We start from the raw sequence: 17,333 nt of genomic DNA on the forward strand, positions 1-17,333 counted from the left end.
AAAACAAATTGGAGTGACTCACCAGATTCATTCGCCTGTAATGTACATACTTAAGCTACGTGCAACCTTTTCTACCAACGTGTGCCTTCCCTGATGGCCCGCCTTACGGGACCTTTTGAATTGGGAAGAGGGGGAAAACTAAATCAGGGTACTATATACATATATATGCATATGCATCTTACCCATTTGTGCCCTCACCCCGTTGAGTACATTCTTAGCTGGGCTCGCCCTGTTGCTGCACGCACGAGTAGCACGCCCACCGTTGCTAAATGGTAAGAGGGGAAAATCCTTTTCTTATTTTTTTTCCCTTCAAAAAATGCCATTTTGCGTAACTACATATATATGTCTATATATATGTATACATATATATATATATATATTGTGCCCATTATGTGAGCAGTGGATATGGAGCTTATATTTACAGGGAAATTCCCCCCTTCCTCGTCCAGCAAAACACAACAGGTACACTCTTCCACATGGTGCAGCTCACGGGTTGATTGTCAGCGTTATGCCTCCCATTTTTGCATCGCTCGCTTGGGCATTTCTTCCCTCGATGTAATTTGCCCGTAGAAAGATGAGGCATCACGCGATTGCTAAAATGGTCTACCCTTCGCGGGTGTTCCCCCCCAAAAAAAAAAAAAAAAAGAAAAATATAAAAAAAAAAAATTGAAAAAAAAAATATGAAAATAAAAATAAAAAATAAAAGAAGCAGAGCAAATCACAGTATGCGCAAATATAGCGGTATGTATTTCCATACATGTGGGAACTTGACATGCACTTCCAACCCATGCGGAACCCTTCCTACCCGGCGACGTGGATGACTTCCGAATTGGAAAAGGAAACAGGCAGCCTTTTTCAACGTGGTAACAATTTCGCCTCCATCCTTTAGCCTCCCAATTTTTTTACGCCATAAAATTGAGAAAAAAAGGAAAAAAAAAAAAAAAAAAAAAAAAGAAAATGATCTCGCTTGCTCCCATCAGAAGTGATATTTTTCCCATAGCGCGTAGTATAATTTGCTGGGAACAAGGAAAAGAACGACAACCACTTTTTATATTCCGCGTTTTCTACAAGATAGCGAATTTGCCAGCATAGGGCGCGTTTGTACCTATAATAATATGGGTTTACTTCTCGTATCATAAAAGCATTGCTCTCTTTCCCACTTTGGAGGCCCAAAATAATTCCTTTTTCGTGCCTCTTTCCCTTCTTTTTTTTTTCTCTCTTTTTTTTTTTTTTTTTTTTTTTTTTGGTGTAAGCAGAGTGGAAAAGGAGGGCCTATCCTTTTGCATATAGGCAACTTGTGGTTGTATATGCGGATCTAGAGGGCGCCACTGCAGAAGCGTTCCTAAACGCAGTCCGCAAATGTATGCTTTGAGCGAGTATGCATTTTTATTGGTTTCCCCGATTGTGAGGTAGAACTACAGAGTGAAAGTGACAAAGCTGATCCACGTTCATCTGAGGTGAGGGAGGCAGTACGCCTGACGGAGAGACGCATCCCATTCCGGTTGTTCTTCTTCAGTGGGGGAAAAAAAAAAAAAACTAATCCTACGTGGGAAATACGTTTAGATTCTTGGAAGGACCATGAAAGGGCGAAGTAATGGAGGAGGGGGACGCAGTGGTGGTGGTTGCCGAATCAAAAAGGTGACCTTCCGAGAGCCCCCAGTAGTCTGTGAATTTAGCGAAAACGAAAAGCATGAGTTTGATGAACCATCTTGTGGAGAAGATGAAGTTAATGAATTCTTTTTGGACGACAACGACTTGTCATCGCTGATGGAAAATTTCGACCCGACAGATTTTGGCATTAAAGAAAAGCTAACTGAAAGTGAAAAGAAAATACTCATCAGGGAAATTTACGGAAGACGAGGTACTAACGGTGAGTCCTCTACGTCTGTATCAAGCAAGAAGAAGAACAAGAAGAGTATTACCCTTAGGGAGGATGATCCATTGGAGGAACACTCAGGGAGGACAGCAGAAGTAACAATGAACTCTGCTAATAAGCAGAATGGAGGATGTCAACGGTTGGAACATGCCATAGACAACATAAGCGAGACGAACAACAAGACGATGGAGAAGACGATGACGAAACAGATGAAGAAGAAGAAAAAAAAAATCAAAGGACGACGGAAGGAGGAGGACCCCATGGCCTACCTCGACGGAGATTGTTACTTCCCAGATGACGGGTATGACTATGAACAACACCTAAAAACTATAAGTCCCAATTTTGTAAGTGCAAAGTCCAAAGCAGAGAATAACTTTTTTGAGGTTAAGCCAACAGATGAAGAGGAAACAGAACTATTTAAAACGTTCGAAGCGGATAATTACGAAGAATTGAATGATAATTTTGTGTACGAAGCCCAGGATGTCAGTGCTGAGGATAAGTTGGACGTGCCAAAGGATCTCATTTGGGGCACCCCCGATTGGACATTCCCCATCGGCGATACCAGCGCCATGTATTTTACGAACGACCCGACACAACTAAACCAGTTGGGTGAAAGCGACGATGGCCTGACGACCGACGGGGGGATCAGCAATGCGGAGGGGGAAGCAGCCCGCATGTCAGGGAATCATCAACTGCATAGTGGTAGCAGCGATAGCAGTAGCGGCGGCGATGAAGGTGAAAGAGGTAACCCCGAAGAGAACGGATACGTCATCTTTGATGAAGGTACACACACAAAAATGTTTACATGTGAGAAGAAAAAAGAAAAAGATACAAACACAGAGAAAGGCGACCCGAACGCACTAAAGCTGAGCGATCTGGTTAAGCTGGAAATGGAAAAAGTCGACAGCAAGAATTTGAATGAAATAAAAAATATTCTTGTAAAAAAAAAAAAAAAAAAAAAAAAAAATCGGTCAACAAATAATACAGATAACACACTTGTCCACGTAAATGTAGAGGACAAGATAAAAATTTTGCAAATTTTAAATTCACAAACAGAGGAAGAAAGTCATCACCGTAGTAAGGGTGATGGTGACGAGAACTCCCGTTCGGACGCATCCGGGGAGATCTTTTTCTCATCCTCTGATGCGTCTTCTTCATCATTGTCATACGATTGCGAGACAATCCTCACGACCAAAACGAACACAACAAATCATCCCTGCAAGTTAGTTATCCCCAAGAAGGTCCCTACCCCCGCCTCCGCCAACACGCTGATTAACCCTCTCCCTCACGGCAACGCCAACCCGAGAAGGAGGGACAAGGAGAAGGAGAAAGTCGGCGAAGAGGCCAAACTGGAGAGCTACCTAGTCCTGGAAAATGTAAGCAGTTTGCCCACCAGGGTTGAGGCGGAGAATCGGCCAAGCGATGAAGAGGACACAGTCCTTTGCGTCAACGCCTATTCACCGCATATGCGCTGCTCACTCGTCTCTCCTACACCTCGCGAGCTCCTTTCTAACCAGTTCATTTGAAATTCACGTCCACATTTCCCGACCTGCAGATAAACACCACGCGCGGCAAAAACGAAACCCCGGAAGAAAAGAGGGAGCGTAAAAAGTCTGTCAAGGAGGCGCAACGACTGAACCGGAAATTGAAAAAGGAAAACGCGCTGCTGATGAAGGTACGGCCTGTGTGCTGAGAAAGTTGTCTTGCTGTTTGTCCCCTTTGTTTCTCCTCCTTGTTCACTTTGTGTGATTATTAATTTTGTCCTCCACATTTCCTTTCCACATTTTTTCGTTACACTTTTCCCCTCCCTGCAGAGCGAGAAAAAATTAATGAACAAGAAGAGCAACCCTTTCGATATCAGAGACAACGTCAAATACATTAAACTGTGAAATGGGGTCTGTTCGGCACGCTCCACTTTGAGGATTATTGTGTGCTTTGGTTGGCGACGCAGACGAGTGGTCATGGCGATATGGCTAGTCACGCGTTGTGGCTGCGTTGGCAGAAAGATCGCCGTCTATTTGTTTCGTTCTGCCTGGCCATTTTGCTCGGTCATATTGCTGGGCATTATTTTACAGGCTTTTAATTTCCCCTGTTTCGTATCACCCCGCTTTAATTTCCTTTTTTTTTTTTCGTCTCGCAAATAACTCTACAATTCATTGTGCCTGTCAAAATGAATTTCCAAAAAATTCCCCTCGCTCTACGGCGTTTTTTTACCCCTCCTCTGGATGATCCACATTAGGAAGATGAAAAAAAAAAAATAATAATAAAACAGTTACAACGGAAAAACGGTTCCTTTACAAATTTGCAGAAGTTGGCATCCGGGGGTCTGAATACATATTCCTTCTCTCCAGAACAACAACAAAAAAAAAAAAAAAAAAAAAAAAAAAAATGCACTTTCTGGCTAACTGCTGTTTTCCTCGCAAAAGGGGACAATGACGTTCACGAAGTGCTCCTTAATGACGTTATAATATCTATCTTCCTCACGAAAGGTCACCTCATAATCACTGCAATCCAAGAACGTTTTCGCCATTTTGCCTGCACACACCCGTTCCATAAGTTCATATTCATCGAACAATTTTTGAATAAATGAAAAATCGCCCAGCGTTTTATTCACATGATAAATGACTGTTCGGATGAAATTTTTGTTAAGGCATTTGAAGAAGTCTTGGGGCGCGCACACCACAGTTTTTTTTTCCCCCAAGGGGAAAAATCTGCTCAAAAAGGTGTGGTAGTAATATTCGTTTTGCGCTTCACGAGGTTCACCCGATTCCTCTGCTTCGTCTTTTTTATCCACTTCGCGATGGGGATCCCCTTCGTTACACACAGAACTGTCACTGCAATACGTACCCAACAAGGAACACACGTTCAGCCTGGAAAAGCATTTATAAAAAGGTTCATACAAAATTTGAAAGAGAGTAACAACTTGGTCCCTCTTCAGCTTCTGGACCTTACTGGTGGCGCGTTCCATCATATTTTTGCGCTTCTTGGTGTTGGTCTCCCCGGAGAAGCGTTGTCCCTTGCAGCACCCGTAGCTACTACTACTGCTACTGCTACTGCGGCTGCGGCAGCGGCTGCGGCTGCTATGGATACTACCGCTTCTCCCCCTTCCATCGCTGTCGCCCCTTCTTTGGGGGGAACCTGTGGAGACCTTCCTAACGCACATCTCCTCTACACATGTCGGCAATATTTTTCTGAAGAATATACGAGAAAAAACCTCATCGAAATGCATGTCGAAGTGCATGTCCAAGCGTTGCCCCTCCTTATCGTCGACTTTAAAAAATAAATTGCGCTTCTCATAAATCACTTTCATTTGGGGACTCAAATAGACACCCAGCTGCCCCTTCAGGTATACATAATAAATGCACCTTCCTTTGGATTCCTTTCTATGTGTTTTGCAATCGAACCTGCTGGACTTTGGTTGCTCCTCTTTCCCGGATGTGATTTCTGGGAAATACTTACTACGGAATGTGCAGTTCTTTATTACTTTTCTTTGTTTATCGTCTTCTTCAATTTTAATATCAGATTCAGGTAAGTATTCACCGGGAGGATATTCCGTCCTCTTCTTTTTCTTCGTTACATCATGATCGTTTTCTATTTTTCCTGGGAGGGTTCTTTTCTTCTTCCCCCTGTCGGATCTCTTTACATCCGTTGAGCATTTTTCCCTTGTCTTTTCGGTTTGCACTTGAACTGTTTTTTTTTTTATCATGTTTGATTTCTTCAACCCTTCGATGAGGATGTCGGGATGGGGAGGAACCTCACTAGGAGGTGTAGTGGTAGACTCCATAGTATGATCCACAACTGGCCCATTTGGTGAATCCTCCCTAGTCACATTCTCCACCGTATGTTTAACCATTTCCTCATTTTGGACATTCCTCTCAGGGCTGTCATCCAATTTAAAGTGCTTCTGCAGTAAAGGATCTTTGCAGAATTTTATGTTCTTCTTGAGAATTATTTTTACTGGTCTCCTTTCAGGTGCGGGGCATGGAAGGTTCGCCTGGTGGGGTAGCTCCTCCCTCTCTGTTTGATCTAGTCGCCTTTCCCTCTTCACACTTTTCCCTGATCCCGCTGATTTAAGAACAAGCCTTAAAAGCTCTTGTGAGAGAAATGACCTGTACCGAATGGCGCACACTCCGCAGAGGGATTTTACAATTTTTCTCATCTTCCTAAGGGGACGCTTTTCCAGCTCATGCATTCTGCTCCTTCGTAAAAAACGTCCTATCTTCTTCGCACACCTGTGAAGGAGCCTCAGCTGGCTCGCTTGTGAAATTTCCTTCGCACTCATCGGCGCGTTCGCGCTGGCACTGTCGGTGACACTGACTTTGGGGTGAGGACAGACCTTCAGATTTACCTTCGGATTTACCTCCTGATCAGCGTTGTCTCTGGCGTAGGAGGGAGGACACCCCGGGAGGCTATCTGCCATCTCCTTCGCAAGATTAGCACTGCGATAACATTGTGAAGATCCCCTATGTGACGACTCCGCTCGTGAAGATACTACTTCTGTGGTTTCCACATGTGATATTTCCAACGAGGAAGGGTCTCCCCCCTGTTGTTGACCTACACAGTCATTGGCGCATCTATCCGAACCGTACATGTGCCCCTTCATCCGGATCAACGTTGCTTCCTCCATAGAAGCGTCACTCTCCAAGTAGAACCTCCTTAAAAATTGTACGTAATATTGGTAGAGGAGTTCGAACCGCTTTATGTGTACCTCTCTACGATTGAAGTGGGCGTTGTTATAACTGACCCGTCCGGAAAAATCTCCTCCTAAATGCCTATTCGACTCAGTAATCTCCTTCACCTGGAGATATTCTCCAAGCATATTCATTTTATACTGTTGCCTTGTGAACTCCCTGATGTGAAAGAAAAATTGTACTTTCTCCATTTGATTAATCATGTCGACCTTGTCATTGTCGACTTTATTCATTTTCCATCTGCTATTTTTTTTGCCAGTGTACAAGCGGGAGGAGTAATAGTTGGAGGTTGGTCCACTTGGTAGAGGGTCCAGACCGTATGCACCCAACTGTGTAAAGTTCCCGTGGGAAAAACTGAAGTCAACGAAACGGACATTAATCCAAACATACATGTCCTCATGGATGCTCACACATGACAGGATAGTCTTCCTTCCTTCAGGTAAAAGGGCACCCATAATTCTATTCATGCTTCTGATTACGCTTTTCTTCCTTTCGCATGGAGCATGTACATATACTTCTCTATTTTTCCAATCAGTGGGAGCAATATACAGGGGGAGATTACCTACCAAGTTGAAATCGGTAGAAACAAAATTTCTATCCGTTCTGTTTGGGAACGTTAGGATATTTTCACCCTTTCTGTTTTCTTCTTGAGGATCTTCCCCCGCGGTACATTCACGGTGATTACCCCTTAGCTTATTAAGACTGGAAAATATTCCTTTATGAAGTGTCTCTATCCTTGCCCTTATATTGTCTACTCTATGTGTGTTGTTCATTTGCTTGTTGGATGTTTTCACCGATTTTGCCTTCTCCGTTTGATCTTCCACAATCGAATGTTCCTTCGGATGGGAATTGTACCTAGAACATGTGCTCACATAATGGGATGTACCTATCCTGCTGACGATTTCTCTTCTGAAATTCTTTGCAGCAATGTCACTTGGTTGACCTTTCTGCCAACTTAGCTCACACCCATATGAGGATACATTGTCACTGGTGGAGATGTATTTTGTCTTTCTCATACGTTTAGCGACGAAGTCATCGGGGTGGAAGGGATCATCACGTGTCCAGTGATTATACCATTTGATCGGTCTTCTCCTACCCCCAATTCTGTTACCCCCTTCGTCCCTTTCCCTCTTATTCATCAACTCCAAAAAATTAACATCCGGATGCGAAAAAATGTAGTCCACCATTGAATTTAAAATGTGCCTGTATTTTATGTCGTACTTATCCATGTGGTTCATTTGGCTGTTTTTGAGTGACACGTTCTGGGGGTCGGCAACAGCTGGAGTGTCCTCGGGGAAAGGAGTCCTTCCATCATCTCCTTGGGCACTACCATGGGCCTCATCGTAACTGCCATCACGTGTGTCATCGTATTTGTCATCATCGCTGCTACCCTGGGCGGCGCACTTCTCGTTAAATTTTTCCCTGTCCACGGATATCAAATAATCCACAATCGAATGCACATCGTCGCAGTTCATGTCCACCACATGATGGGGTTCCTTTGGGAGTACTTCTATTTTTTCCTCTTCTCCTTTATTATAATTGGAGTTAACCTTATGTGTTTGTCTGTACGCTTCGTCGACACCATGCACAGAACGGTACCTGGAAAGACGCTCCTCACTCAAGGATGCCTCTAACTGTGGGTTGTTCCGCGTAGATTCACTTTCGCCTTCGCCTTGGTGATTATTATAGGGGGGCATTTTTAAGTGCTCCTCACGTTGGTCATAATTTATGATGGCATCGCTCTTTTCTTCTTTTCTGTTTTTCGTAACATCATGGCTTCCCTCATCTTTTTTCTCCTCCTCTTCCCTTTTCCCCTTCTTGGGGTTATTTTCCCCTTCCTCTGTTTTTTTCATCCCTTGTTAGAAAATCCAGTGCGGGACGCGCGCACAAAGGCCACAGCTGGACACATCTGCCGATAGTGAAGAAGTTATATAGACATAATACGGGGGATATCGTAAAATTGCAGTTTTGAAGATATCCCCCCCCCCGCGACCCCCCTTTATATACTTCGCAAGTTTCCAACACAATTGCCGCTCATAAGCAGTTGTTCAAAGGCTGTTCACCGTGGCAGCCTCATGACGCCACTTCCCTTTTAGCGTGAAATATATTCATTTGATGTTTCTAAGTCAAGCAAAAGGATGTCCCTTTCAGTGCGCGCCCCCCCGTTGGGGTAACTTCTTATGCCAATTTCTCCTTGCCTCTTTACTCGTCCCACTCCTTCCTCCAACACATAACGACATGTCATAACTCAGCGGGTGCACTTCCAACAGATCATATCCTACTTAATTGATACCACCACAGGTACAAAGGGGCATACGCGCCGTGTACGCAAAAAAAAAAAAAAAAAAAAAAAAAAATATATATATATATATATATACATATATGAACCGTTCCCTCAGGGAGATAGTACCCCCAAAGGATAATCCTGCCTACAGGGGATTACCTTTTCTTGAAAGTTTGGAAAGTTTACAGCAAAGGCGAGACTTTCCCAAAAAAAAAAAAAAAAAAAAAAAAGGTTGACCATTCCCCGCAGGGGTGAGGAACCTGCAGAAAATATTTCTACACTGTTTGTAATCATTTCTTAATTAGTGTCGCCTCGCTTTGTCACCTGCTCCCACTGGGCCAAGTGTTCTTACACTTCTTTTCCCGCAAAACACTTTCCCCCCCACCCCGTGAGTTGCTAAGCACAAACAATGAACGATGATTGGGGTGAGCGCGCGTAGACTGGCCGGATACCCCAAGGCCTCCTTCCACGAGCAAAATATAAACCCCTTTTCGAATGTGCAATGGTGAGTGTGCGTCGCAGCAGCTGTATTAAAGGCGCCAACAGCTGCAGTCAAATTGACGCTTAAACTACGTTAAAACGCTTCGACCACTGGAAATTTTACCGAAACTACCCCCCACAGGAAAAGCACCCCCTTTCTAAAGAAGAACATGCCGAAGACGGATATTTTCGCAGAAGAGCACGTATCAAAAAATGCCATCAGCGTATTCGACAGGGAAAAAGGAAACTGGTTCGTCATCGACGCCTACAACAAAAGTGTCGGAAGTCTCAGCGTGTGTATTAGCAAATTGTTGCAAGGAAAGTACCGAGTCGACCACAACCCAAACAGAGTGAACAGTAGTAGTGTCATTGTAGTTAATGCAATCCATGTGAAGTTCTATGGTCACACGTGGGACACCAAGGTATACAAATTTCCCAGAAAAAGTCACTCCAAAGGACCCAAAATTTTAACATGTAAAACCGTTTTCGCTAAGAATCCTTCGATGATTCTAAACTTAGCAGTTAAAAGGATGCTTCCAAACAATAGACTACGTCAACTATATTACAGGAAGTTGTTTGTCTACCCCGGGGCCATTCACCCACACTGGGGCATACCGCAGGTGATCGTTCCTAAGAAAGACATGGACCGCACTCAGGGCCAGCAAGTTGTGAAGGCATTCACAGTCGTTTGAAATGGGGGAATCTCCCCCATCCCCCCTTTTTTTTTTTTCCTTTTAGTATGTGTACTTTAGGCGAAAAAAAAGGCAGCTCCTATTTTTTTGAAGGAGAACCTGGGGTGATCCCTCTTCCCTGCATGCAGCCCTTTATATATTTTGAATATTGCCTCATGAAGGCACATTTCAACTTCTAAATAGACACGCATAAAGCGGAATGACACAGATGTCCTGAAAGCCGCCATCCCCTCTCCCCATCAGGCAGTGCGCGTGCTTCCCCTACCAAACAACCCATTAGTGCATAGCATCATCCCTTGTTCTAAATTCACCCGCTTAGAAAAAAAAAAAAAAAAAAAGGAAATGAAAACAGCGTGGTGTACCCCTCATTCTGTACTACATATCTCTCCATTGCGGACACACTACGCAATTTTTGAAAAGAGCAATGATTCCCCAGGGATTTTCCCCCTTGATGCATAGCTCCAACGGTAGACGATACGTGGTACGCGACAGAATATGCTTTGGACAACGGATCACATTTTGAAGGACCATCTTAAACCTCCCCCCCAAACACACACCTCGAAAGAACATCCACGTGTTCCGTTATAAAGGATCGTACAGTCCTGTGTCGTCTATTTGTGGGTTTCCCCCCCAAGGCATTTTCATTTTGCGAGTAACATGTACAATAGGGGAAATGCACCCGTTAGTATGTCCCTGAGAGGAGCATCTCGTTACGAAGTTGCACAGGTAGGTTCATCCATACGTGCACGAATGTATCTTCACCGCAGCATCCCTTTTCATACCATTCCATTTAAACATAGGCAGAGGCCCAACGATAAACACGCTTCATACAAGGCGTGATCCTCCCCCCTACCCTCTTCTTTTTTTCTGGAGAGGTGACTTTAAAAATGTACACGCAAGGAAATTTGCTAATATAATGCATATCTGGTGGGTCCTTCCATCTGGAAATGCCCCCCTCATTTTTCTTCGTACAAAAACATGTGAGCCAAATTATCCATAAAATTCCCATTTTGCGCGCTTCCCCATTTGGTGAAAAAAAAAAAAAAAAAAAAAAAGAATAAACAGAACCAGCGATAAGGAAGAGGCTTGGGGAAGTCCTTAAACGGATGTTTAACGCCTCGGGAGAGTGCCAATTTTTTACGGCAATCTCCCCCACGGTGCACGCTTGTATGCGCAAAGCGAGGTTTAACCTTTATGGCTCAGCAACTAGGGGAGGGGGCAAGCACCGTAGCGTTCCGCCTTCGCGTGCAAGAGTCGGTTTCGATAAAATTTCTTCAATCTTCATTCCGCTCGCCTTAACGGTATATTAGCACAGTGCCCGTTCCTTGCCCATATTTTATCAGCTCATGCAATCATCCATTTATCCACTCACCCATCCACCCACTCTATTAATTCCATTCATTCATTCACTTCTTTGCCACCTTTTTATCCCTTGGCGCCCTTTAAATCCTCTTTGCCCTGCCGCCACGTGGGCCATCACTCGTTTACCAGATCGCTCTGAACAAATTGTACTGGCGAACGCGAAGACTGTTTTCCATTCCCACGCGTGAAGTTAGCACATATATTCGCGCCACGTCCACAGTGACTGTACCACTTTGCTTCGTGTGAACTGATTTGAAAGGAGCAACTTGGGGTCTTCGCTTTAGCCCCCTCTGCGTTTAATCACCCCCGGAAGGGTAAAGAGAGAGACGGAGAAGGGGGGTCTCACTGCGCGCGTAGCGCTTGTTTTTGCAGTGGAGGCCCAGTGGCGCGCTTAGGATCCTATGCAAGGCGCGCGGGGATTCCCTGAAAATATGCCGCTTCACAGGGAAGCATTATATGTGTTTGCATGTGGGAGAACCCTGCCCGCCCCCCCTGGACAGGCCCCTAACGAATGAGCAACGAGTGCAGTGAAGAGGACGCACGGGCGATGCCAGCGTACCGAAACGTTGACTCCTTAAAACTTCACCAGGTTGCAGCCTCGGTGCGCGGTGGCTTCGTGTCGAGACAGCTTCCCCAAACTACCACATTCCGCGTTCTTTTTTGAACTTCCACTTCCCCCCATCCCTGTTCGGAACTTGCCCTTCCCACTTTCCTTACTTCTCATCCCCCCTACACGCCATCCACTCTGTAAGAAAGATGGCGCTGAAGAGCATCAACATCAGCGGCAACTTCGATTGGTGCCCCTTCAAAGAGCACAAGAACTACCTCACCTGTTTCACCTCTCACAACCTTCTCTACTCCAACAACAACAACCTGAACAACTACGTGTACCTGTTGGATATTAACCTCAATAGCGATGGTAGAAATTTAGAAATAGTGAGTAAGCTGAATTTTGAAGAAGCCCTGAAAAGTGAGAAAAGTGGAAAGAAGAAAGGTACCAATGAGTATGTGACTAGCTTCGAATGGATAAACAGTAGCAACTTCATCGAGTCAGAAGGCAACTATGAATTGCAAAAGGGAATAATAGTGGGAGGACTAACCAATGGAGACGTAATTTTACTGAATGCACAAAATTTATTTGCAGAGAAACCAACCCACGAACAGTTTATACTGAGCAGGGCAAATGTACATGAAGGATCCATAAACTGTCTGGAGTGTAATAAACATAAGAATTATTTAGTAGCAACAGGAGGAAATGATGGACAGCTATTCATTACAGACATTGAAAATATTTACTCGCCAACTTCGTATGATCCTTATTTGGACAAGAATAATTTACAAAAAATTACCTGCCTGAATTGGAATCAAAAAGTATCACATATTTTGGCTACCTCCTCAAACAATGGCAACACGGTCATCTGGGATTTGAAAATAAAAAAAGCTGCTGTGAGTTTTAGAGATCCACACAGTAGAACAAAGACTTCATCTCTTGCATGGCTAGCTAATCAACCAACCCAAATTCTGGTTGCTTATGACGATGAAAAGAGCCCCTGCTTACAACTGTGGGATTTAAGAAACGCAAACTACCCCATCAAGGAAATCATAGGGCATTCTAAAGGGATTAACGACATCAGCTTTAGTAGCATCGACACGAATTTGTTGATTTCTTCTGGAAAGGACACAACCAAATGCTGGTATCTATGCAACAATAATTTTGACGTGTATAACGAGGTGAATAACTCTGCCAATAATATTTACTCCAAATGGTCACCCTTCATTCCAGATATGTTTGCTTCGGCTACGAATATGGATACCATTCAAATAAATTCTATTAACAATGGTATGCAGATGACTAGCAAGTATATCCCGAACTTTTACAGGAAGGATGCGGGTATTACCTTCGGCTTTGGCGGGAAGATCTGTTGTTTCGATAATACTACTGCGCTGGAACCCACCAAGCAGGGAGCTTCGGAGGGCACCGACGTTGGCAATGTTGGCAATGCTGGCAATGCTGGCAATGCTGGCAATGCTAATGCAGTTGTCGGTGGTAGCGCCCCTGAGAACAAGTTCCTTATCAAGTGCCACATCTACCCCACCGAAATGGAACTCATTTCCGAGGCGGATAAGTTTGAAAAGTACATCGCCAGCGGAAACTACTTCGAGTTCTGCGAAAGTAAGATATCCAAGACGGAGGACGAATACGAGAAGTTGACGTGGAGGATTTTGCAACTGCTGTGCACGTCGCAGAAGGAAGGAATTGTAAAGCATCTCGGTTATGACATAAACGAAATTATACAAAAAATTGAAGACACCACTGGAAAGAAACCAGGTTTTATTTTTAACAAGTTGGCTGAAGAGGAGAAAGAAAAAATGCTAGCGAAGAACTCATCCTCCAATGTGCTCGCTCCCGACGGCATGATGGATCCCTCCATGGCGGGATTAATGACAGGGACTGCAAACTATAATCATGTGAATGGTGGACTCATGGCCAGTGGCCCAGGGGGCATTGACCCTAACAACATGTCTACCGGAGCTGCTGCTGCTGGTGCCTCTTCCATGCTGGTAGACAACATGCAAACTTTCAACTCTTCGTTCGATGTCGACCCAGAGAAGTTTTTTAGAGAGCTCGGCGAGAAGAAGGAGAATGAAGAGACCAACGAGGGGGAGAAGCAACAGAAGGAAAACATAGAGGTGGAGGAAAAACATCAGAAGGGAGATAGAGAGGCTGAGGAGAAGCAGCAGAAGGGAAAGGATAAAGGGAAGAAAAAAGGAATGGGAGGAAGAATTGCGAGTTTAATAGGAGGGGGAATGGCAGACGAAGAGTACGACGATGAAGAAGACGAAGATGGATTTGGTAGAAGCAAAGATATAAATGAAACAAATGACAAAACAAATTGGAATTCCGGCATAGAATCCATCATCAAAGAGTGTGTCCTGGTGGGAAACATTGAAACGGCAGTAGAGTTATGTCTACACAAAAACAGAATGGCAGATGCGTTATTCCTATCCTCCTTTGGAGGTGAACAACTCTGGCATAAAACAAAAACCTTATACATTAGAAAGCAGAAGAGTACCTTTATGAGAAGCTTGAATTACATTTTGGATGACCAGTTGGAGCTCCTAGTTCAACAAATCGACCTATCCTCCTGGGGAGAAGCTCTCTCTATCCTATGCACATACGCATTAAATAAGGGCAACTTTAATAACCTATGTGAAACACTAGCTAAGAGGTTACAAAATGAAAAATTCGATATAAGGGCAGCGTCCATTTGCTATCTATGTGCTTCTAATTTTGATCAGACGGTGGAAATATGGAATGACATGCCTTCGACTCAGAACTCTCTACTCAATGTACTGCAGGATATGGTAGAAAAAATGACTGTCTTAAAAATGGCTACAAAACATGAAATGTTCAATGCTATTATGAATAAGAAAATTAATCAGTATGCAGAACTCTTGGCCAATTCTGGTCGATTGAAGGCTGCCATGACATTTTTATGCCTAACTCAGGAAGACCAAACTGAGGAAAGCCTAATCCTAAGGGACCGTATTTTCAACAGTGGTGCGAATATGCTTTGCCATCAAGTAAAACCTCCCATGTCTCCTTTCCAAGTGTTACATGTAAAATCGACCTTTGGGGGGATGCTACACCAAAATTATCAGCAGTGTAATCAGAGCCCACAATTTAAATCCAATATCATGGGTAGCAATTTGAACTCGGGTCAGTCCAAGGTCTTTTCTCCCACTAAGAGTGCTACTTCCATGATTGCCCCCCCTCCGATGCCAGGGCAAATGCCCATGCAGTCTTCACCTTCTCACCCCACGCACACGGCTTACCCTTCCATGCCACCCAACAAATTCAACACACATGTTATAGGTGCCCCTCCACCCCATCGAGCATCCTTCACAAGTACATCTTCTAAGAATTTTCCTCTGGGGAACGTCAATCCAGTGAATCCTCCATCCCTTAGCTCCATGTCTCCATCATACATGATGCCCCCCTCAGGACCATCACCACCTTCCAGCACATGTCCAATTAGTACCTCTCCCCCTTCCTATGCTACCATGTCGAACATTTCAAATTTTAGCGCACCACAGGGTATAAAATCAGAGCAGGATAATCATAAGCAGACCACACCAGCAGCAGCTCCTGTAGGAGGACCCATGTTTTCCTCTCAGTCCTATGCCAACCAGAGACGAATTCAACCCGGTGCAAATGCCCCCCCTCCTGTTCCCACGCCTTTACAAACGAACCAAATAAACAACCGTAATTTTCCTTCTATGCAGAATATCGCACCTGCCCCCCCCGTAAATAGAAATCAGTCCATCTCGTCTAATCCGAATACTATGTCCTTCCAGAAGGATAACTCGGGGCAGCAGTTTCTCAAGAGGGAGTACATGGATCAGCAGGGTCCCTACGGAGGGGCAGTGAGCCCCCCTGTCATGCAGCCGAATAATTTTGGCACCTCTTTCCAGGACAGCACGAACAAGGTCGGGATAGGCGGCCAATCGAGCGGCCCACCCTCATCAGGTTAGGCGCATGAAAAAGCAGTACTTGTAACACCGTGCGTGATAATTAATGTATAGCCACATTCGCACTGATATGTGTATAGATATGTGTATAGATGTGTGTATAGATGCATGCAGCGATGCCAACTACTACGTGCGTATCGGTTCACCTGGAGCGATACCGCCCCCCCCTCCACATTTGCAGGTGTCAGCACGACGTCCCCAATCGCAGGAGCCTTGACTGTCACTCCTGGAATGCCAGTCCCATGGCCAATCCCCACAACGACCCAACAAGTACGCAAGGAGAAGTGTGATTAGCCGAAATGATTAGCCACATCGCTTCTTCTTAACTCTACTTGCTTAATGCGATTCCTATGCATTTTCTCCCCCTGCGCAGCTCGGATCCACGACCACCTCCACAGCGAATGAAAACAAGAAGATACAAACCGCAACGAAGGAACAGAAGGGCGTGTTCATGGGAAGAAGCAACGTAGACAATGTTAAGAAGACAATAAGTAATTTCCTTAATGGCTACATGTCACAGGAGCCGATAAAGAAGAAGGCAGAAGACATCTCAATCAAGGTGCATGAACTCTTCGATAAACTCGACACTGGGTCGTTTAATGAGCAGATAAATGATAGCATCGTGAATATGGTTAACGCACTTAACGCGAATGACTTTAGGGTAGCCAACAAGATTATAGTTGAACTGAGTAGGAACTTGTGGGACGGAAGCAACAAGTCATGGTATATAACGATCATCACGCGTGGCATTGTGCGTGGGCACTGTGTAGTAGCGCGTACGAGTGGGTTTCTTGCACCCCCTCTTCGCTATAATTTATTCGTAATTTCCACGGTGCACCATGCACCTCTGAAGAATGGTGTGAACTCATCTGTTTATACAATTTTCTATTTTTTTTTTTTTTTTTTTTTTTTTTTTGCAGGATTATGGGTCTCAAGTGCATTGTACCAAAGTGCTGACGCAACCGGTCTGATATGTATAACCGTTGGACCATGTGATGTAATTTTTTTTTTTTTTTTCCTCCCCAAAGGATTACTTAATTAAGAGTAAGGCAAATGATTTGCCCCATCTCTTTATCGGTATATGGTCTTACAGCACCACATTCGATTTTTAGTTCGCCGCGATTACGCCGCGCCATTGTTCTAGATATATGTACTTATATATATATATATATATATATATATTTTTCCACTACGTTGGTTAGTGCTAAACTTAACCTGAGTTTCCTTCAAATCGTGTAAAAATGTACACGTGGTAAGGGCCACCTCGTCGAGTGGTAACCACGAAGGGCGCCTGCGCAAGGATGGTCCCCCCGCGCTAAGGCGTGCGCAGGCAGGAGGAGCAATTACACAGCTGGATGGATAAGAGGCGTATCTCAGCCGATTGGAAAAACCGCTTAGCCCATCAACGCTCAACC

At 44.4% G+C, this 17,333-nt stretch overlaps 4 protein-coding genes across 4 annotated transcripts; 3 read left to right on the forward strand and 1 right to left on the reverse strand.

The window, feature by feature from the left end:
* Positions 1-1,578: 1,578 nt before the first annotated feature.
* Positions 1,579-3,765, forward strand: PKNH_0406400 (conserved protein, unknown function; the record flags this gene model as incomplete). The annotated part of the gene is made up of 3 exons (XM_039113857.1): positions 1,579-3,252; positions 3,432-3,551; positions 3,691-3,765. 3 exons carry the CDS (start codon positions 1,579-1,581, stop codon positions 3,763-3,765), a joined length of 1,869 nt encoding a protein of 622 aa, XP_038969469.1.
* Positions 3,766-4,277: 512 nt separating this feature from the next.
* On the reverse strand, positions 4,278-8,420 carry PKNH_0406500 (conserved Plasmodium protein, unknown function; the record flags this gene model as incomplete). Its single annotated transcript, XM_002257854.1, has 1 exon — positions 4,278-8,420. One exon carries the CDS (start codon positions 8,418-8,420, stop codon positions 4,278-4,280), a length of 4,143 nt encoding a protein of 1,380 aa, XP_002257890.1.
* An 847-nt stretch (positions 8,421-9,267) lies between these two features.
* Positions 9,268-10,023, forward strand: PKNH_0406600 (ribosomal protein L13; the record flags this gene model as incomplete). Its single annotated transcript, XM_002257855.1, has 2 exons — positions 9,268-9,356; positions 9,474-10,023. The coding sequence occupies 2 exons, from the start codon at positions 9,268-9,270 to the stop codon at positions 10,021-10,023; spliced, it is 639 nt and encodes a 212-aa protein (XP_002257891.1).
* A 2,118-nt stretch (positions 10,024-12,141) lies between these two features.
* Positions 12,142-16,875, forward strand: PKNH_0406700 (uncharacterized protein; the record flags this gene model as incomplete). Its single annotated transcript, XM_002257856.1, has 4 exons — positions 12,142-15,916; positions 16,100-16,188; positions 16,292-16,641; positions 16,839-16,875. The coding sequence occupies 4 exons, from the start codon at positions 12,142-12,144 to the stop codon at positions 16,873-16,875; spliced, it is 4,251 nt and encodes a 1,416-aa protein (XP_002257892.1).
* Positions 16,876-17,333: the final 458 nt, after the last annotated feature.

Source organism: Plasmodium knowlesi, assembly GCF_000006355.2.
Source record: "Plasmodium knowlesi strain H genome assembly, chromosome: 4".
Lineage (NCBI taxonomy): Eukaryota > Apicomplexa > Aconoidasida > Haemosporida > Plasmodiidae > Plasmodium > Plasmodium knowlesi.